This window comes from Carcharhinus amblyrhynchos, chromosome 13 (genome assembly GCF_965287045.1).
Source record: "Carcharhinus amblyrhynchos chromosome 13, sCarAmb.v2.hapA, whole genome shotgun sequence".
Taxonomy (NCBI): Eukaryota; Metazoa; Chordata; class Chondrichthyes; order Carcharhiniformes; family Carcharhinidae; genus Carcharhinus; species Carcharhinus amblyrhynchos.
In genome coordinates, this window is record NC_137336.1 from 22,124,657 (window position 1) to 22,148,130 (window position 23,474).

A 23,474-nucleotide genomic window follows, 5' to 3' on the forward strand; every position below is an offset into this window, starting at 1 on the left:
GGAGGGCATTTTCCATGACAAAAGGCAGGAGAAACTTGGTTTGCTCTCACTGGAAAGACAGGGGCTGAGGGGTAACCTGATAGAAATCCACAAAATTGAGGGGCATGGACAGAGTGGATAGTCAGAAGCTTTCCCAAGGTGGCAGTCAATTACCAGGGGGCCCAGGTTTAAAGTGTGACGGACAAGGTTTAAAGGAGATGTACAAGGTAGGTCTTTTTACAGTGTGGTGGGTGCCTGAAACTCTCTGCCCAGGGGAGGTAGTGAAAGCAATTACAATTGTGACTTCTAAGAGGCAAATGGACAAATACATGAATAGGATGGGAATAGAGGGATTATGGTCCCTGGAAGAGTAGGGGATTTTAGTTCACATGGGTAACATGGTTGGTGCAGGCTTGGAGGGCCAAAGGGCCTGTCCTGCACTAATGTTCTTTATTCTTTGAATGCAGTGAAAAGGCAGATTTGCATCCTATTCCATTTCTGGGACAATCAGATTGAGTGGATTAAAGATTTACTGAGTGGATATTGGCAAGTACCCCTTTTGGAAAGGACACATGATATCAGCTTTAAAGTTATGCCATTTGGTACAAAGAATGCCCCACTACATTTCAAAAGACTGATGAGCAGGATTATTACAGAACTGGGTAATTGTGCTATGTATGTTGGTGACTTGCTGGTTTTTAGTCAAATATGGGAGGGGCAGGGTAGGTGTAGGAGGATGCGGTGGTGTGGGCTCGTTGGGCCAAAGGGCCTGTTTCCCATGTTGGGTTGTTCTTTGTTGAGCATTTACAAAATCAAAGGACTGTTTGATTGACCTGCAAGAAGCTAATTTGTTGGTGAATTTGGCTCTAATGTTGGCCATGGTCAGATGGCCCCATGAGAAGTAAAAGCAACTGTAGAATTCCCAGTGACTTCAATGAGAGAAGATTTACGATTTCTGTGCATAAATAGCTTTTACAAAAAAAGTCAGATTTTTGCAATGTGATTGCAGCACTGTCAGCTATTAAAAAGAAACAAGGCATTCCACTGGACATCAGAGTATCAAAAAATGCATTCAACAATCTAAGAACTGGGTGGAATTTTTCTAATATGGTAGATTTCAGCAGGTGTTCACTCCAGATCTTCTGACAATAAAAGCAGGGACCATGTTTTGCATTGTATCCTTGAGGGGCTGCCTAAAGACATTAGGACATTTGGCTGATAAGGGAAACATCCTCAGAAGGGCAACCTTTCCCTGATGATAAATGGGTTACTCCCCACATCATAACTGGCACTGGGGTGATGTAACAACCCCCACTGCCTCACAGTATCAGGGACCTGAGTTCAATTCCCAGTTTAGGTCATGTGTGTGTCTTGTTTGCATGTTCTCCATGTCTGAGTTTCCTTCAGGTGCTCTGCTTTCCGCCCACAGTCCAAGGATGTGCAGGTTAGGTGAATTGGCTATGCTAAATTCTCCTTTGTGTGCGCAAACAGATGTTGGAATGTGGCTACTAGGGGATTTTTCACAGTAGCTTTGTTGTAGTGTGAATGTAAGCCTACTTGTGACTAATAAATAAAATTGACATTGGCATCAATCACTTCCCCTCCCCATCAATAACATAATACAGGCACCACCAACCCCCTAAGAGTCCCTGCCTCTTGACAATTAAACTGTAAGTTTACTTTAAAGGGTTGATCAATTCTAGGAAGAGGAATTTTTAAAAATTGTAGAAATAACAGTGGAATGTTAAGGGGGAAGGTTGTTGTGGCTGAGATCTCAAATTATACTGTATGTTTACTGCCACTTTTGGATATTATGTAAGATTTTCAGTAAGAAAAGCACAGCACTGTGATTATATTTCTAGCATTTGCTACAGATCAAAAACTTCTGAGTACTTGTCATCAAAGGGGGCTTAGCTCAGAGTTTAGTTAAGGTAAAATCTTTTAGGAAATGTTTGAAAACTACATTTAAGTTAAAAACATCACAATTGGGCTGAGTGAATTATCATTTCTTCAGGTAACTCAATGCTTAAATTGTTGTGGTAGCTGATTTAAGTTTCCCTTTGGGATTTGGACAGCCTGGAACTTAACATATGCCACCATAACACCAGTCCACTGCAAATTACCCTGGAAGTGTGAAATTTTCAAATTTGAACAACATATTGCTGTTAGGCAGGGACAACATAAGTGGTGTTTCCCATCAACAGGACACAGCTGTCAAGCCAAAAAGATGTTCTGTCCATTATACAAATTGCACAAACAAAAATCACAACCATCAGGTCAATCATCATCCCTATGAAGAAACAGGTTGTTTTATTGTTGGAAAAATGACCTGTTGTCAAAGCTTTTTGTCTTGTGCTCATCATGATACACTTTCATATTTCAAGGGGTATAATTTATATTGTTTATAATCACAAGAAAAGCAGTACTAATTTGTTGGTAAGTCAGCCAAAGGGCAGCAAATGTGTTAGGCAGGGGCACTGATTGATTGACACAAGGACCTGAAAGGATGTATTTCCCCCTCAACCCCTCACTTCACTAACCAACAGCCAGTTGAAAGTGTAGGGTAAGCTGAAGTTTATGGAGGATAGGAATCTCTAGGCACTATAGCCAAGAGGCATACAAGATGATCAGAGGGTTAGATAGGGTGGATAGTGAGAGCCTTTTTCCTCAAATGGTGATGGCTAACAAGGGGACATAGCTGTAAATTAAGGGGTGGTAATTATAGGACAGATGTCAGAGGTAGGTTCTTTACTCAGAGGGTAGTAAGGGCATGGAATGCCCTGCCTGCAGCAGTTGTGGTCAGCAGATAGGCATATAGAACAGTACAGCACAGTACAGGCCCTTTGGCCATTGATGGTTCCACTGGTCAGTGCAACAATCTAATGACCCTCTAACCTAAACTATTCCAATGTTATCCATATAACGTTGACCATTTGAACCAATGTTATATGGATAACGTTGGAATAGTTTAGGTTAGAGGGTCATTAGATTGGTTCTACTGGTCAATGCAACATTGAGGGCCAAAGGGCCTATACTGTGCTGTAATGTTCTGTGTTCTAAGTAGTACTTTGGAAATTTAGTCACAGTTGTAATGTAGAAAGCACAATTTGGAGAACACAACTCACTTCTATATTCAAGTTAATTGCCAATCCAGCTTACCAGGTTTATGCATTGCCTTCCATTGGCAACACTCATTTGCATTGGACCTTAAAATTCCTTCAGGATGTCAAGAGGTAATCTCTACAGACAAGCCCACTTCCACACAACAACATAAAAGTTGCCACTCAACTAACATTAGTCAGGGATGAAAAATTATCTTCACAAATCCAAGCTCTCATTAGCTTGTAGCTGTCACTGTCTTCTGAATTCACCAGCCTTTTCTGTCCTTTTTGTGTCAAGTTCCTAGTTTTGCATTTGGGATGCTAGACAAACAAGGATTACCAGAACCAAGGCATTGCAGTGCCTGTGCATACAGTTACTCAGCTGAGCAATCTGACATTTTAACTTGAAGCAGCCTTATTCTTCCACATTGAGGATCTCTTCAGAGGCTGATGGTCAGCACAAATGTAAGGAATGTGCAAAAGATAAAGAACAGGATTCAGCTAATTTCCTGGAATTTGAACTTTGGGTTCATTTGGCCAAAGTTTTTTGTGCAATTTGAAAGAACGTTTTCAAAAACTTTGCAGTGAGGCCCCCTATAGACACATATTACAGCATGCATCTTCCTTTGGGTGTGCTGCATTAGAACTTTATCCCCTTTTTAAAGGCTGCTTCCAACATGTTAAAAATTGAGGGCAAAGTGATGGCCAGGATCAACATCTCTGCATCAAGTGGAAATCCACCCTGCCTTTTGTAGATGCAACCCAGTTAAAAAGGAGGCAAAGAGATAGGAACTTGAATTTGACTCACTTTTCCCACCTTCTATGCAGGGACAAGGTCAACAGCTATGCTCTGAAAAGCAGTATACCAGTTATCCACTGAGCCAGTTTCTTCAAAAGAGTTGCTGGATTGCTGAAGATCATTCTCCCTACCTACCTGAAACCTCCCAAGACTCTACACAACTAAGCTGCCTTTGTTTCAAAAATAAAAGGCACACTTTTTTTTCCCAATGTCATTTTATTGTATTTCACACCAGTGAAATAGCAAGAGTATAAATATACAGTGGAAGTAGCAACTTGCAAGTCTTGACATGGCATGTCAATGGATAGTGTTCGCAAGACCAGGGCTCTTGAAATTGTACAGTTTTATGACTAATAATGAATTACCACCACCTGTTATATTGAGGTGCAGCTTCATAACTCAGTATGCAGTAATTAAGCAACAAGAACTGGAAATGGGGCAGACTTGACTAATTTCTGAGCAAACAGGATATCCTAACTGGTCTTACAATATCATACATTAAGAACTTGGTATGTAAAGTAACCTGCATACAGTGTACAAGGCTATTGAGAGATGAAATGCAAGTGTACAGAGAAGGGGCACTTTTTTTTAAAACAACCAAGAAAACAGACTGGCATAGCCACATTAGTTCAATATGCACAGCATTGTTCTCCTCACATTCCTTTGGGTGACCGTTTGAAAAACTGATCATATCCAGTTACAACATTACGAAAACTGACAAAACTAATGACACTGAAGCAAAGACCAACCTTCATTCCACGTAGTAGGGGAATTATGAGGAGAAAATAATAACTTGGCAACTTATTTTTATTCTAGTGATGTGTCTCAATTATTTGTAGCTGCCTAAGTTTCAATAATACATTGCTTTGGGTGTGAGTGGGTGCAAGTATTGCTTTCTCATGCATTGCGTTTGGGGAAAATGTCATAACTCAGTTGTGTACTTTATTTTCTGGGCTTTTCTTTGCATGAGCAAGTAGAAGGGAACAGAGCTCAAAAATACTCAAAATTTACTGATCCAGTTACAGGGAGTGAAAAATTGGTCAAAAAACTATTCTTCCCAAAAGTCAACTACAAGAATAATCAGTAGTATTCCCTCAGTGCTTAAAAAGACCACTGTCTTTGCCATTGTGCTAGGCTTGTTCTTTTGAATATGGTTTTACTTCCAATTGGTTCAAAACAGCCCATTATCCTAAGATGTTAGAAACGAATACTGTTGTATCACAATCTGGCTCTCTTGAATTCACGAATCAGAACACTTGGTAGGTAATAGATCATTCAAATTAAATAAAATACTGGGTGACATTCCTCTTTAATGATTTACAAAGTTGGTTGTAGTGTTTATATATGGACTACTTTTTGCAATACAAGCTTGACCGTGCAGTCATTTCTTAAGCTGCTATTTATGCAAGGGTCAACGTTGCAAGATATGAATGCAACATAGTATTGCATTGTTTCTCTCCACTTCACCCCAAACCTGTCTTGACACCCAACTTAAAAAAAATTACCTTACACAAGTAAATTCAAACAATTTAAATTTAATATGGGAATTAAAGGGACGTAACCAGTGTACAGATCAAAGAAAGGTAATTGAAAGCATTTTTGTCCAGTAATATTATATATGTGTATATATTATATAGTATATATTATATATACACATTAAGTGAATCAATGTTGCCAGTATTTGGACAGGCTGCAATTCTCGTTGTCCAAACATAAGATTTAATTGTTTTTCAGAATACTGAACCTAAAACAATCTCCCTTTAATATGTGACCGAAACTAATCTCAACTTCAATACTTGACTGTCATACAAGTAACATGTAATAGGTGGAAACTGATGGTAGCGTTCTAGAGGGGGAAAAATATGATTCGTGCAATCTTTGAAGTTTGGGATTCTTTTTTAAAGAGGCATGTAGCTTTGATTTAACAGCTGTCAATAATCAAAACCAGCCAATAAAACAAAAACAACACAGCACTCGAGCATAACATGAGCAACTTCGCAAAATGCTGGCAGGCACATTGGTACCCAGCATTCTAATTACCAGCGGAAAGCTTGCTAGGAAGGTACACAACCAAATCTAGCAGTATCAGCAAATCGCCACCTTACAGGGTGCAGGGGGGCCGGGGGACACTAACAAAGAAAAAAAATCACGATTTGCAGTGAAACAAAGCCACAAACAAAATCAAAACTATTTTTGTAACAAAAACATTTAATTCAAGCCCCAGTTGTATTAGTTAATACCTGTCCCATTGCACTTAGGGAGGGGGTTTAAAAAAAACTACCGAATTTGCCAGAGAGATTCAAGAATACCAGGTTCAGGTTACTCAATTCACCATAAAAAAGGTGAAGAAAGCTGCCCTGCAGAGTCCATGACTTTAAATTTGACATAACAGTTTGGGTCGGTGACTGTCACCCCATTATTCAATGTCCATTTCTGGTAGAGTTTGTTGGTGCTGTTCTGCATTTTTCTGGGCACTCTCAGTGGCAGCAGGTGTAGAGCCGTCAGAGTCGGTGCTTGTTTGTCCATTCACTGGTCCATTCTTTTCTGCCTCTTTTTCTTCTTTTGGAGGTTCTACTTTAGGCTTTGGCTTGCTAACAATGGGGTTACAAAGGTTGAACAATTCCTGAAACAAAGTGAAAACTATTAACAAACTGTAGGGTGATAAAAGAAATCATTGGTAATTCCAGTTCCTGAATGCGAAACAAAAAAGAAAACAATCTCAGGAAAAACTTGTTTTCTCAGGAAAATTTCTTGCTCTATTTCATAAAATAATAAGAAAGCCAGGAAGCATGCTTGTTCAATGCATTGCTACACATATTCCCAAATTTCTTTGGAACAGAACAGTCAGTGGTCCACTTTATCCATTTCCCACTTCAGATTCTCTTAGAACTGTCACCTGCCCCACAATCTGTCGCTCTTTTCCTCCTATGAGAGGCTCCTCAAAACCTACCTCATTGACCAAGGTTTTTGACTTTTACCTCAATATCTGTGGTTCAGTGCCATTTGTTTTACAGTGCTCTGATGAGGTGAATTTGACTACATCAAAAGGTACAAGGTAAATGCAAGCTGCTGTTCCAAATGTCACAGCTTCCCCATTTTACATATCCAAGTCTGTGAAAGTTATCCACCCTCTCCAAACCTGTAACAAGGAGATACTTTCAATGCTTTCCTGGAAAGCTAAATATTAACTGCACACTTACCTCCACAAAGTTCTCATATCTTGGGGGCTTGCGCATCAACATTTCTCTACCAATTTAACAAAGTCATTACACCACAAATCCTTCAAAATGATTAAAGAGCCTATGCTACATTTTCCTGCATGCTAACGAAAAACCATTAGAGTACCTGTAAAGTACTTTATTCCTTCAGATACTATTCGGTTTCCCGGCAACAATGCCAATAAAAATATTTGGCAGCATTCCTGAAGGCACCAGTTTGATGTGTCCATCCTTTGTAACACTTTTTCCCAAGCTAGTATTAAATAGATTGTTATAACAACCTAAACTTTATTCCAGAGGTAGATGGGGTGCTAGCTCTCAGGATTAAGGGAAGGAAATAGTTTACAGAAGAAATCCCATTTGAATCACATTAAAACAGAAACCACAAGTAACCTAAGTAACAGACAAATTTGTTTCACTGAATGTTGTATTTACACTGCACAATCTCTAAGAAACAGTATCACAGTAGAATGATAATGCAAGGAATAAAAGTTCTCAAGCATCATCCCGATTCATTTACTTATGTCATCCACATTGGTAGCAGTAATGTGGTTTCAGAGAGGGAAAAAAACAAATCTGTTGAGGATAGATTAATGCTCTGTAATAACAATGTTTCTTCCTTTCTTTCCTTCTCTCCCAAGTAACCAAACTGTTTTCACATTTCTAGAAGTCTCCAGGGGCCTGGAATAGCACCAGCTCAAACAATATAGGCAAGTCAATGTTAAAAAAAGCTGTGGGGGCTCTAATTACAGATAAGAAAAAAATCCAAATCCATGGTAACTTTATTAAACAGCTTGGAAGGATTTTCTTACCTTAACTTTGGCTCGGATTTCTGCACATTTTACAAGTGGGGCTTGTGTTAGAGGCTGTTTGCTCTGCAAATTCATCTTGCTGTTCATCCATTCCATTGCTTCTTGAACATGCTTTCCCACTTTCTCTATGTCTGCTGATTCCAGATGATCATACTGTTCTTCCTGTAAAGGAGGGAATTAAAACCACAAAAATTAAAAGATTCACTCACATAAATAAGTTCAATCAAACCATCTATCTTCAAAATAACAGCACATTTGAACATCCATTTCAGCTATTTTTTAAACCAGATCATCTGCCATAGATGAATGCTTAAATCACTAGGAGAAAACATTTATCTGTGTTACCCTCAAATCAACCAGAACAAACTAATCACAATGCAAGAATTGAGTGCCACAGAATCTTTAGCAGGCCATTCAGCATACCTAGTCTGCACTGGCTCTCTGAAAAATCATTCTACCTAGTCCCATTCCCCCTGCCTCATACCTTTAATCTAGTGCATTCTCTTTTGAGATGGCAACCCAATTCCCTTTTGAATATCTCTATCCAACGTGCCTCCACCACCCTCAGAATTCATTCCAGACTCCAACCATCCTCGGTTAAATATTTTTCCTCACACCACTTTTACTCCTTTCACCAATTATATTGAATTTGCGCCGTTTAGTTCCTGTTGTTGCCTCGAGCGGGAAGTGTTTCTCACTATAAACCATGTCCATAATCCTTAGGGTCTCAAATACTTCTCTCAAGTCACCTCATTTTCTCCTAGGAAAACACTTCCAACTTCCCCAATGTATCCCCTAATAGTAACTGTTCTTTATCCCTGCAATCATTGTGAATCTCTCTTTCAGAGCATTAAAAGCATTTCAACCATTGATATGGTTATGCTTCTAGGTTACGTTCGTGAGCTGGGATGGTGGGTTGGTCAACTATCAATAGTGTTGAAAAGCATTGCAAATCTGTCTGCTGAAAGTATTGGCTTACCAAGACTACAATAGAGGATCAAATTGGTTCCAAACTTCCATTTCATAGAATCCTTACAGTGCAGAAAGAGGTCACAGGGCTCAACAAGTCCACACTAATTCTCCAACAAAGCTTCCACCAAGGCCCAACCCCCATCCCTGCAACACTTTGCATTTACCCACTAATTCCTTTAACATCTAAGGGGCAATTTAGCATGGCCAATCCACCTAAGCTGCACATCTTTGGACAATGGGAGGACACTGGAGCACCATGGTCAGGCATATCATTTTGGAGCCAGGTGATCACACTTAGCTTTACTAGTGACAAAAGCCTGAAAAAAATAATTAGTTGCTGCTCAAAGTTTTAAAAGGCTAGAATATGCAATGTGAATTTTACGGAACAAGAAAGATTTAAGTTGTGATACTGCAATTGATGCTAATACAAATTGCTGGGAAGGACTAAGATTTTAATTAAAACAAAACCTCTATTCCCAAATTTCTTTGGAGAATTTAAGCATTTCTGCTTTGGCTAACAACTGTTCCAGAGCTGCCATTCCAACAATGAAGGCAGTTGCTGTCAATATTTAGTGCAAGTCAGCAACCTTCTAAGCCTTACATGCTGAACCCAGAGATATGAGCAATTTAAAACATTCAGTATGGCTCATTAACCATAACATCTCTGGATTAACGTAAAGAATCAACAATACTTCAACGACAAGAGTATGATTTGCATTCATGCTTCAAAGCTAATGGAGTGCCTTTTCGATTGTTCAATTCAATATGCAGTTCTGTAGGCAGGAACAAAAATGCTGATGGAGATTTGAAACTTATTTTGTTACCTCCTCTGTGCACTAAAGATTCTGTACAGCTCAAAAAAATTGAGACTGTAGCTTTTCAGTTATTGCTACAATTTACATGGGACACAATCTAAAGCAAAAATATTATGGTGGAAAAAAAATGGTGTCAATTGTATTTCTACGTACAATGGGATGATGATGCACTGGTACTTTTGGAAAAAAAATGTACAATTAAATAAATTTTAAATAAAAGAAACATGTAAAAAGTTACAAATTTCTTCTACTTCATTCAAAAGTAGGACATTTGAATCTCCTACTGCAATTCTACCTCAGGTATCCTTTAAAAGATACCTGAGTACTGCAAAACTAAATCAAAGATTAAGCAGCACTACTATTACAAATATTATGAATTAATTGTACTATATGTTTTCACCGCACATTTTATTCCATCAGATATTATCTTTGATGACAAATGTTCTTGCTTACATACTTTATTTCTATAGGAGTTTATTATCTTCATGTATTGTTGCATCTGTCTTCCCAGCTCATCAAAGGCTCGTGGACGCTCCTCAAACTCTTGGTAGCGGTCTCGAATTGGTTGACCAAATTTCTGTTAAGAAAGAAAGAAGTTGACACGTAATAACTTGATCACATATTGATCCTTTGAATCATGTGTATGCACAAAGTGGTAAAGGATAGAACAGGGATAAAGGAAGTGGTCAATATTCCCTGTTGCTTTGAATCCATATCTGAAAAATATGTATGTTGAAAAACAGTCCTTAAAAATTTGGGCTAATCTCAATTTAATTTCAAGTTCTGCAATAATTTCAAAATTAAAAATATTATGATGTAAAATTTTGCCCACTTGTCACACCATTATGCTGCAATTTCTGGATTGTGATTGCAAACCTTAGAGAGCAGCCACCTAAGTGCATATTTTGCCTATGCTGGGAGCTCTCAATTTGAGAAGGAGAAAAAGTATGGAACTGGGAATTTCAACATTGCTACAGCTCTTTGTCAACGGCTTTACTTTTCCCAATGTAGCACATACAATCTGGACAGAGAGCATGGGCTCAGAGCAATGTTTTGTTAAAACCTTATTTTACAGGATATCGGTATCGCTTGCTAGGCCAGAATTTATTGCCCATCCCTAGTTGCCCTTCAGGCAGATAATTAAGAGAGGGTCAAGAATAGTTTGTGTTAAGGAACTTTGGAAATAAACAATGTAAAGGCAGGAAGAGAACACTTTGCTGCACAAGTTTTGGCTATTATTGAATAGACAAAAGTGAAATCAATTGTGGGCTGACCCAACATAGTCAACTACACCATCCTAATTCATCAGCATTTCAATGGCTGCAGAAGGGTTAGGAAAGACAAGGAGGGATAGTGTTTTAAGGCTATTTGAGACTTTATTTAGGTCCATTTCAGTGTTTTGATAGGGACAAAAAAGCTGACTGGAAAGATTCTAACATGGAACTGTTAGAAAGATGGGCATAGAGATTTGAAAAGGTGTTCACATGTTTGGAGGATTGTTCTGTGACTTTTTCCACTCCCAGCCCCACATTTCTTGCTCACAGGCATATGAACGCATGTACAAAATTATTAATAATGCAGCTCACCACAACTCAGTCAAGGACAATTTGAAATTGGACAGCACGATTGCACAGTGATGAGCACTGCTGCCTCATAGCGCCAGGGGCCTGGATTCAATTCCAACCTTGGATGACTGAGTGGAGTTTGCACGTTGTGTCTCTCTGCTTGGGTTTCCTCCAGGTGCTCTGGTTTTCTCCCACACTTAAAAGACGTGCAGGTTAGGTTGATTGGCCATACAAAATTACTCCTTAGTGTCGGGAGACTAGCAGGATAAATACATGAAGTCACAGGGTAAGGACCCAACTGGGATTATTGTTGGTGTAGGCTTGATAAGTCAAATGGCCTCCTCCTGCACTAAGGGTTCCATAAATACTAGCCTCATCAGCAACACATCAAGGATAATTGTTTTGCAATGCAAGACCTATTCTAAAGGTGCCTTCTGGAGGTACCATTCTATTCATGGCCAAATCAGTTGGCAGCTCAAAACAGCCTCCACTGCATGTGAAGATGCACAAGTGTAGCTAAACACCCAAGCTGCAGTACGCAGCATTGCCAGAGTTAGTGTGGACAGGAGCAGCAATCTAATACTTATTTAACCATATAACTGCCAGCAAGCACAGCTGTACTAGGCTCAATTTCACCGCATTGCTCATTTCCCAATGTCATGGTGCAACTTCTATTCACTGGAATAAAAGGTCAAAGTGCATACCAGCTTTGCTGACATAAGTCATCTATTTTGTCGAAATACGAGCAATATATTAACAATCCATATGCCAGCCTGAAGCAATAAATACAACAGCAAGGGAAACAGGTTTTAATTTTCAGTAACATTACAGTCCCTGTTCACACATTTGCTGTAGCGGCCCCAAAGCAGACAGCACACCGACGATATCTCATTGTTGTAGAGATAGGTAGACTGCCACAGCCTGTAGACAGCAGCAAAACTGTGGCTGTTGATTAGTCAGACTTCAGCAACAGCTATCTCCATGACACGTACCTGCAGCACTTCAACCATAACATATTCTGATGGAGCATCATTAATATTAAATTGCTAACTTGCATGGGGCTCTATAGCTTGCAGTTGGAATCATAGAATCCTGCAGTGCAGGAAGAGGTTGTTCAGCCCCTCGAGCCTGCTCCAACCACAATCTCACCCAGGCCCTATCCCCTTAACCCCATGCTAGCTAGTTCTAGACTCTAGCTAGCCCCCAAACATTAAGAGGCAATTTAGCATAGCCAATCAGCCTAACCTGTGGGAGGAAACCCACACAGACATGGGGAGAATTTGCAAACTCCACACACCGTCACCCAAATCGGGAATCAAACACAGGAACCTGGCACTGTGAAGCAGCAGTGCTAGCCACTGCGCCACCCCATGTCAGATATCTTATTGCTCTGAGCTGAAATTTGTATTTTTGGATGCCCTTTTCTGTTCACCATATTTTTAATTCACCATCTATTTTAGTGATCTTCCTGTTCTGCTATTATCTTGCAAATACTTCACTTATTGCATTGGGATGTTTTGCGATATTGAAATGGTTCTATATTGCTTACACACATTTGGCAGCTTAGGTTTCAAAATAGACAGTTCCTGAAGTTTTACTGCCAACTCACTGGGAAAAATAAACACGGCAAAATAAGCTACTGATTATTTTTAAGGGCCATGCTTTTAAGATTTTCTCTAGTGTTCACCTTTAGGTTAACATTCTTGCCTGTGACAGTACACGCTAGTCAAACAGAAATTAATGCATAGTACATATTGAGTTTTATCAGCAGAAAAATTCTACTCCCATAAACGTATAGCACAAAGTAGGCGAAAAGTTTTAACTTCAGTAATACAGGACCAAGTTTTGTTTTGCTGCATGTTAAAGAAATATTTACACAATTCATACAAATATACCTTCAATTCAGTCAATTTATCGATATAGACTTGTTTCCCCTGATCCTCGCCATCTTCATACAACCAGTTTTCTGTGTCTTCCAGCAGAATGCTCAATTTGGTTTGTTCCTAAGGTTTAATAGAAAGCTTGATATTAACAGGCAGAAATCAATACCTTAATATTAATTCACAGGATCTGTTTTAATACCCAGATTTGTTTTTTGATATGTTTATTGAAAATGTTCTTATATCTCTCATAGCAAGCAAACACAGATACAAATCCACGCAGTGCTTGCGTGTACATTCCAGTGCGACTGGGCACAGGGCTCCCCATGGCCAGCGGACAACTCCCTGATACTCCCAGCACCCATGCCACCCAAGTCCAAGTCCCACCTAACTGCACCGGTAATGACAGTAACAATACAACAAAAAGGCAGTGAAGGATACTGAAGGAGAGAGGAGAGAGAGGGGGAGAGGAAGAAGAGGGAAAAAAGTTCTCACGTTGGTCCCCTCACCTTGGCAGGTAAAGGACTAGGGTGCATCCACGAACCGGCGGCAGCAGCGGGCAATCAGATTTTAATACAAATTTATTTGGTAGCTCGCAATCAAAACATTTTTTCTTTCAAGTTCGCAGTACAAAAATAAAGATTCACAAATACTAATGTAGATAGACATTCAGTAAATGTTTGGCAGTATATTTCTAGCTACTTCAGAATTTTACTCATGCCCATTTTCACAATTCACCCCAAGACTGTTACATATTCTGATTCAGGATTATCAAGATTTTGGTACGATCTAAATAGGGACTAATAACGTTTCGTTTAAAGTAGATGAGAGTTTGAGATTCAAGACACCCACTAAGAGAAAAAAGCCACCAAATTCTAGTTTTTGGACAAAAACTTTCCTATGCAAGATCAGGAAGATAAAACAATTTACAGTATCCACCTTTATACTCTAATGTGGACTTGCTGGCGTTGGCACTCACCTGAAGAGGAAGCAATACTCTGAAAGCTCGTAAGAACATAAGAAATAGGAGCAGGAGTAGGCCACCTAGCCCTTTGAGCCTGCCCCGCCATTCAACAAGATCATAGCTGATCTGAAGTGGATCAGTGCCACTTCCCTGCTTTTTCTCCATAACCCTTAATTTCCTCGTCTGTCAAAAACTTATCTACCCGTGTCTTAAATATATTTAGCAAGGTAGCCTCCACCACTTCAACGGGCAGAGAATTCCAGAGATTCACCACCCTTTGAGTGAAGAAGTTCCTCCTCAACTCCGTTCTAAACTGCTCCCCCCGACCCCTTATCTTGAGGCTGTACCCTCTCGTCCTGCTGTCCTTTCTGAGCTGGAAGAATCTCTCTACTTCTACCTTATCCACCCCTTTCATTATATTATACGTCTCTAAGATCCTCCCTCATCCTTCTAAACTCCAATGAGTACAGACCCAGTCTATTGAGTCTCTCTTCATAGTCTAACCCCATGTCTGGTATCAGCCTAGTGAACCTCCTCTGCACTCCCTCCAAGGCCAAAATATTCTTGCGCAAGTGCGGCGACCAAAACTGCACACAGTACTCCAACTGCGGCCTCACCAGCGCCCTGTACAGTTGCAGCAAGACCTCCCTGCTTTTATATTCTATCCCCCTTGCTATAAAGGCCAGCATCCCATTCACCTTCTTGATCACCTGCTGCACCTGCAGACTGGGTTTTTGCAACTCATGCACAAGGACCCCGAGGTCCCTCTGCACCATTGCATGCTGCAGCTTTTCACCCTTTAAATAGTAATCCCTCCTACTATTATTCCTGCCAAAGTGGATAACCTCACACTTGCTAACATTGTACTCCATCTGCCAGGTCCCCGCCCACTCGCTCAGCCTATCCAGATCCCTCTGCAGACTTTCCACACCCTCCGCACAATTTGCTTTTCCACTCATCTTTGTGTCATCAGCAAATTTCGTCACCCTACACTCAGCCCCCCCGCTCCAGATCATCTATATAAATGGTAAATAGCTGAGGCCCCAGCACCGATCCCTGCGGCACTCCACTAGTCACCAACCACCAATCAGAATAGCACCCATTGATACCAACTCTCTTGTCTTACCAAATAAACCTGTTGGACTTTAATCTGGTGTTGTGAGACTAACAGTTTATACACTTAACATTCAGGGTAAAAAGGAGGTACAAGTGAATTAACGGCACACTGTGGTTTAACACTGACTAAATACTGAATAGCAAATGTGACCAAGACAAATCCCACAGATTTCTCATCAACCCACCCAGGTGTCAGTAAATTAATCAGTCAACTAACTTTGTTGAAACTCATTCAAGGAATTTCAGTCTTCGCCTCTGAAAATCTAATCTTGAAATTCTCTGAAAGTCATTTTTGGAGACTGCCTCAACAACCGGCCACCTTGCAGGGCTTCAGTTTTATCTCCTGAGACTCCATTCCCCTGGATTCAGAAGTCTGCACTCCAGCATAGATGCAAGCATAACTCACCTCTTCGGCTGCATTGAGCAGAACACTACTGGTTCAAAGGAGTCTCACAAAACCAGGTTAAAGTCCAACAGGTTATTTGGTACTACGTGTTTTTGGAGCACTGCTCCTTCATCGGACTCACCTGAAGGAGCAGTGCTCCGAAAGCTCATGCAACCAAATAACCTGCTGGACTTTAACCTAGCATTGCAAGACTTCTTATGTACCCAAACCAGTCCAATGCCTGCATCTCCACATCACGGTTCAAAGGAGTAGCTTTGTTCCAATGGCCTGCAGCACAGAATGAGGAACTTTGTTTCCTTTTCAATCTCCAAGGCTTCTCCTGAGCCCTCACAATCGAGTCTGCCAACCAGAACTCTTTTCTCACTTGAGTCTCTTTCTTTGCTCCTCTGTCTGTGACTTCCTTTGGGACCTCTTCCCGCCTCCTTTCTGGGAAACTTCTCCAATACAATTGCCTAGTCTTGGGTCACCCAGTAAGTTTTTTGCAGTTTTGTTTTAAAAATCCTTCCTTCATCCAGGTGCATAGCGCTATTGTCAGAGGCCTGAACAGCTCCAGACTGAGCATGTGCATAGCCTGTGGTGATTTGTAGATCCCAATTCAACGATAAGTTGGATTTTGTAACAGTACGCATCCTCGATATTCATGGAAAGTGAAAACGAGTATCCCAACAAAAAGGAGTTTTTAAAAAAATGACTGTGGTCTCAGAAACAATAGTTAAAATCCCATAATTCTAAACATACCCAAGGTGTATTATATGACCCAGTATCACACCAAATGTCACTTCTCTATTTAAATTTGAGAAATAGAGACCATCAAAACAAAAACACTTCTTCACAAATTTACATAATTTGTAATCATAGAACTGAAATGTTCATCTGCACTGTAGGAATGAGAAGAGCTTGGGACTCCTAATTAAAAATTTAAATAGATGCTACCCAAGTATTGTTTGGATATTTTGTCCAACATTCTTGGAATTATATTGTTCCTCTCTTATAATTGGCAGAAGAACTACTTCTGCCTTCATAAGGAATTTGGCAGAACTAACAAGGTATAGAAACGTTTTGACAATGCATTTCAGAGCACAGTGGTTTGGAACATGGCCTAAGAGAAACAAAGGAGCATTGGTTAAAAATAATAGTAGTTAATTATGTCTATTATTTTATTTATTTTTAACTTATTTCCGATTGTTGTCTGCAATAGTACTGGCTTCCAAACAGGAGCTGAGACAAAGAACAGCCAAATATGTCCTGGTGCGGTTGTAGAGAAATGGTGTTGTGATAGTGTGTATAGGGTTTTGGTGAGGCCACACCTGGAGTTATGGTTCCATTATTTGCAGATATTAGACACAGTAGATTCAGAAAGGATGTTCCCAATGCTTGGGCGGGGCGGGGGGAGAGAGAGAGAGAGACAGACAGACAGACAGAGAGAGAGAGAGACAGACAGACAGAGAGAGAGAGAGACAGACAGACAGAGAGAGAGAGAGAGACAGACAGAGAGAGAGAGAGAGAGACAGACAGAGAGAGAGAGAGAGAGACAGACAGAGAGAGAGAGAGAGAGACAGACAGAGAGAGAGAGAGAGACAGACAGAGAGAGAGAGAGAGACAGACAGAGAGAGAGAGAGAGACAGACAGAGAGAGAGAGAGAGACAGACAGAGAGAGAGAGAGAGACAGACAGAGAGAGAGAGAGAGACAGACAGAGAGAGAGAGAGACAGACAGAGAGAGAGAGAGAAAGGGAAAAAGAAAATTAGGAAATTGAATTCAATGATCAGCCATGATCAAAATGATCAGTGGAGCTGGCTTGAAGGGCTGAATGGCCTACTCCTGCTTCAAGTTTCTATGGTTGTATTACAACATGAGGGCTGTGCATATTTACTATTTATGTGTTGCAATCCTTGCACTTATACTGAGGAAGAACATTTTTGGTAACTTTCACTTTATTTATAGTTGAGATGAATTCAAGAAATAGGCATTAGAAACATAGAAACAAGAAGTAAAGTAGGCCATTCAACCCTTCAAGCCTGCTCCGCATTCATTTTGATCATCGAATTCAAGATCCTGAAACTCAGGGTTGAAATGAAACTTCAGGACTTGGTAGCAATGGATGGTGCACTCATCATGTGGTCAAGCAGACCGATCGCAAGCCTGTAAATCCTTCCAACACAATAGCAGGAGTGCATAATCGTGGACTGATCCAATCCATCCATGGTCAATGTCCTCAAGAGGAGGAAAGTTATAGAACTCTCCAATTTTATTCATCGTGTACAAATAACATATCACTAACCAAATTCTTACCTCTTTACTGACGAACTTTTCATATATTCCACCTAGTTTTTCCCTACTTTCATACACATATTCCTCCAGCGCATTCTTTGCATCATTTCTTTCCTTTTCAAGTTTATCTTGCATAATCATTTTACCCTAAATGGAAAGATAAAAATTATTAAAATACTTCAATAATTTCATAATTGCACAACATCTATTCAGTTGAAATTAAAATTGCATTTCCCAAGACACTCAAAAAATATGTTGTTCAACTGAACCCTTTGCAACACTAATCCCTAATGAAAACAAATACGGAAAGGCGGTGGACCACCAGTCTGAATAACTATTTTTAACCCCGCATCTCCTTGTCTGTTTTGTAGCCAGCTTGCTATTTATTCTGTTTCAGCACAGTGGCTAGCACTGCTGCCTCACAGCTCCAGTGTCTGCGCGCGTTTCCTCCCATAATCTAAAGAAGTGTATGTTGGGTGGACTAGCTATGATAAATGCACAGGATTACAGGAAAATGGGTGAGCCTGGGTAATATGCACTTTCAGAGAGCTGCAGACTTGATAGGCTGAATGGCTCTTTCTGCACTGCACGATTCTATGGTTACCTGTCCCAAATCTCAGTAACATCTCTTTACAACGATATTTAAGTTCTATCCTACAAAGCGACTGTTAACTCTAGAAATCAAAAATATATTTTATCTACTACATTTTGAAAACAGATACCACTATATTTCCTACCTCAGTTTCAACGAAAATATTCAGTAGTTGCTGATCCAACTGCCATTGCAGATTGCTTTCTATGGGTAGGTCCACAGTCTTTGTTTTGACCTTTGCCTTCTTTGCCTGGGGTGGCTGGTCTCTATTTTTATCTTCCTTTGGAGCAGTTTCACCAGTCTAAAAAAAAAATGCAGCAAATAATTAATTTTGTGTTACTTATAACTTATTGTACTTAAGGGACTTGACATGGTCAATGCAGAACGTTGTCGGGGGTGGGGGGGGGGGGGACATCAGGAAGACGGTCACAATTTCAGGATAAAAGGAGGTGAGCAGAAAGAGTTGTGAATTTTTGGAATTCTCCATGCTGTGGACTATTATTATATTAAAGAGAGGTATGTTGCCAAAACTTTGTCTTGCACTCAGGATAAATGCTGAAATCCCAAATTTCAATTCACGTCTCAAGGCATTGTGGATGCTCGAGTGTTAAATATTCCCAAAGCAGAGACAGATACATTCTTGATATCTCAGGAAATCGAGGGATAAGGACAGAGGGTGGAAAAGTAGATCAGCCATACTGCACTTAATGGTGGTGCATGCTTTAGTGTGAGGTGGGGGTGGCAGCCTCTAGTCTATTCCTGCTCTTATTTCATATATTTTAGTTCTTAAATGTGTTTTCAGATGTAGTAGAGTTATGATGATTAAGCTGTGTGACATATTTTAATTCTCATTTTAAAGTCACAGGTTCAGTTTTTTTAAAAACACAGTTCGAATATACTTTTAACATGTCAACCTTCTCTGCCTGTTATAATTCTTAAGCTCACATTTATTATGGAACTATTTAAGGAAGTTTCTCCTACTGTTAGCAACGAGAATAATATAATGGATTGAAGAGAAAGTGTGGATAGGCAAAGGGAAGGTAGTGAATAGGGTGGTCTTGTAGTCCTTTTGAGGTGAAGACCAGACACATCTGGTGTGTCTGAGGGTTACATACTGGTTTGCCAAGGCTGAATTGTGTCAAAAAAGGTATTATTGCAAATACCACTGACAATTTGAGTTTTGAATGGGTTGCTGGCGTAATATATCCTCTCCCATCAATTTCTCTCTGATTCTCGTATGCAGATACTTTTGAAGAAGGAAAATGTTTCCACTTAGTTGCGCCAGATGCAGTGATCCTTAGTGAGCTCCCCCAGATGAGACATTGTGCACTAAAGTGAAGTCTTCAGTGTGCCCACAGAGCACTTCCTTTGACTGCCACAGACGCACAACAGACTCACTCTCAATAGGAGATTCGCTTTGGTAAGGGTATTGACATTCTGGCTACATGATCAGCCCCGTTCTGTTAAGACTCTGTCAATATAGTGCGGATACTTGGCATGCCAGCTTCAGTACAGAGCACCTGAATGTCTGATATTTTGTTCTACCATCGGATCTTTAGAAGTTTTTGAAGGCAACTCAAGTGAAAGTGGTTTAGCTTCTTGGCATGATGCATAAAGCAGATAGAACAAGTTTATTTGCTCCACTGCTTGGTACACAGACTTCCTCTGTTTTCTGACAGATGTTCAAAGTCTGCAAAGGCTATACTTCCTTTGGCATTCCTGGGCATCTTGTAAGGGAGTGTGCTTCCAAGCAAGATGAAATTATTCACTGCTGACACATTCTGATCATGGACTGAAACCTCGGTTGAGATAGGTTTGTAAATTATTTCAGTTTTCTTTGCAACAATTGCAAGGCCGAAGTTCATGCTCATTGCAGGAAGAGTTCATGCTACACTTCATACCCTGCTCTGAACCATCAGTAAGTGCACAGTCATTAGCGAACAGAAAGTATCCCCCGTGGCAATTTGCTCTCTTGGTTCTTCACCCAGCCCCAAGCTGGTGATAGATAGGCAATAGGCAAGGAGGAAGATAATAAACTTATAACAGGTAGGTGGGTGAGGAAAGCTGCAAGTGGGTGGCAATGCACAGGAAGGAACAGGAATTGGACTAACACCATTAAAGCTTCAGTTTTAAAATTTTTACTGTGTTCAACTACTTCACTTTTCCCTATAGATAATCACCGAGCCCTACAACCAATGCTCCCAGTGCGTGGCCACGTAGTGTTTTACAAGGAACAAATTTGTCTATAGCCTGCGCAGTGCCTTCAATTTGCTTCATGGAGGTGAACAGTTTAAGAGGAACATTGCCTACAATTTTCCACTTCTAGTCATGCACATTCCAGATTCTCTTTGCCCCAGCATTAGTGTCCACACACTCTACAACCTTGACTACATCCTCTACAATTCTCTCCTTAAACCTCCCAATACTGTCCCACACCTCCTTACAAACTACTACTTTCAAACTTCTGATTATTTATCCTTCAACTTCTTTGTAACTTGGTGTCAAATTCTGACCAAATACGGGAAAGAAAACATTGCTGATTATCACCTCCCTTCAGCTCATGAATCTACACTCTTCCACATTTAATTTGTTTTATTCTCACACGTATTAGGATACAGTGAAAAGTATTGTTTCTTATGCACTTTACAGACATACTGTTCATAGAGAAGGTAACATAAGAACATAAGAAATAGGAGCAGGAGTAGGCCATCTAGCCCTTCAAGCCTGCCCTGCCATTCAATAAGATCATGGCTGATCTGTCGCTGCTCAGTTCCACTTTCCCGCCCTCTCCCCATAACCCTTAATCCCCTCTCTTATCAAAAACCCATCAACCCGCGTCTTAAAAATATTTAGCGAGGCAGCCTCCACCACTTCAACGGGCAGAGAATTCCAGAGATTCACCACCCTTTGAGTGAAGAAGTTCCTCCTCAACTCCGTTCTAAACCGCCCCCCTTTTATCTTGAGGCTGTGCCCCCTAGTCCTACTGTCTTTTTTGAGCCGGAAGAGTCTCTCCACCTCTATCCTATCCATCCCATTCATCATCTTATACGTCTCAATGAGATCTCCCCTCATTCTTCTAAACTCTAACGAGTACAAGCCCAGTTTATTCAGCCTCTCCTCATAGCTCAACCCCCTCAACTCCGGTATCAGCCTAGTAAACCTCCTCTGCACTCCCTCCAAGGCCAAAATATCTTTGCGCAGGTGCGGCACCCAAAACTGCACACAGTACTCCAGCTGCGGCCTCACCAATGCCCTATACAGCTGCAGCAAGACCTCCCTACTTTTATATTCAATCCCCCTCGCTATGAAGGCCAGCATCCCATTCGCCTTCCTGACCAACTGCTGCACCTGCAAGCTGGGTTTTTGCGACTCATGCACAAGGACCCCGAGGTCCCTCTGCACCGTCGCCTGCTGCAGTTTTTTGCCCCGTAAGTAATAGTCCTTCCTACCATTCTTCCTACCAAAGTGGACCACCTCACACTTGCCAACATTAAATTCCATTTGCCATTTCCTGGCCCATTCGCTCAGCCTATCTAGATCCTTCTGCAGACTCTCCACACCCTCTGCATAATTTGCCGTTCCCCCAATCTTGGTGTCATCAGCAAATTTCGACACCCTACACTCGGTTCCCTCCTCCAGATCATCTATATAAATGGTAAAAAGCTGAGGCCCCAGCACCGACCCCTGGGGCACTCCACTAGTCACCATCAGCCAATCCGAATAGCACCCGTTGACCCCCACTCTCTGCCTCCTATTTGACAACCAATCCTCTATCCACGCTAACACCCTACCCCCAACTCCATGTCCCTTGACCTTTTGCAATAACCTCTTGTGAGGTACTTTGTCAAACGCCTTCTGAAAATCTAGAAAGACCACATCCACCGGCTCTCCTCTATCCACCGCCCTAGACACATCCTCATAGAACTCCAGTAAATTTGTCAGACACGACTTCCCTTTAATGAAACCGTGCTGCGTCTGCTCTATCAAGCAATTCCCTTCAAGATGCCTCGCAATTTCCTCCTTAATGACAGATTCTAACATTTTACCTACCACAGACGTTAAACTAACCGGCCTATAATTCCCCGCCTTTTGCCTGGCACCCTTCTTAAACAACGGCGTAACATTAGCCGTTTTCCAATCATCCGGCACTTCCCCGGAATCCAGCAACGTCTGGAAAATAACCACCAAGGCATCCACTATCACCTCCGCCATTTCTTTCAGAACCCTCGGATGCATTCCATCCGGTCCTGGGGACTTGTCCACAATCAGCCCCTCCAGTCTGTCGAGCACCGCCTCTCTAGTAACAGTAATGTCATTAAGACCCTCCAGTCCTACCACCTTTCCATCGCTAACACCCGGCAAATTATTCACGTCCTCCTCCGTGAAGACAGAAACAAAAAAGGTATTCAATACCTTAGCCATATCCCCATCCCCTACCACTAGGTCCCCTTTCTCATCCTCCAAAGGACCAACGTTCACCCTAGCCAGCCTCTTCCTTTTTATATATTTATAAAAACTCTTGCTATCCTTTTTTATATTAAGCGCTAGCCCAGCTTCATAGTTTCTCCTACCCTTCTTTATCAACTTCTTTGTCAATCTTTGTTGACATTTAAACCTCTCCCAATCCTCTTCTCGCCCACTACTCTTAGCTACTCTAAATTCCTCCGCTTTTAATTTAACACTTTCCTTCACCTCCTTCGTTATCCACGGCTTATTACCTCTCCTCCTACTATCCTTTTTGACCATCGGAATAAATTTCTGCTGAGCACCAAGAAAGATCTCCTTAAAGATCCGCCACTGCTCCTCAACAGACCCTCCCTCCAACGCGCTCCCCCAGTCCACATTCGCCAATTCTTCTCTCATCCTACCGTACTCCCCTCTATTCAAACAAAGGACACGTGTCCGGGAACCCACTTTCTCCTCCTCCATCTGCACCAGAAACTCCACCATACAATGATCACTCTCCCCAAGAGGATCCTTTACCA

General features: G+C 41.0%; 1 protein-coding gene across 1 annotated transcript in view; it reads right to left on the bottom strand.

The window, feature by feature from the left end:
• Nucleotides 1-4,088: 4,088 nt before the first annotated feature.
• The window catches only part of hspa4b (heat shock protein 4b), a 62,502-nt gene continuing 43,116 nt past the window's right edge, over nt 4,089-23,474 (bottom strand). The window contains exons 14-19 of the mRNA XM_080201382.1: nt 18,635-18,790; nt 17,919-18,044; nt 13,157-13,264; nt 10,154-10,273; nt 7,910-8,071; nt 4,089-6,502 (exon numbers count right to left, since the gene is read on the bottom strand). Of these exons, the coding sequence (XP_080057508.1) occupies nt 6,296-6,502; nt 7,910-8,071; nt 10,154-10,273; nt 13,157-13,264; nt 17,919-18,044; nt 18,635-18,790 (879 nt within the window). The 3' untranslated portion in view covers nt 4,089-6,295. The remainder of the gene's footprint in view (nt 6,503-7,909; nt 8,072-10,153; nt 10,274-13,156; nt 13,265-17,918; nt 18,045-18,634; nt 18,791-23,474) is intronic.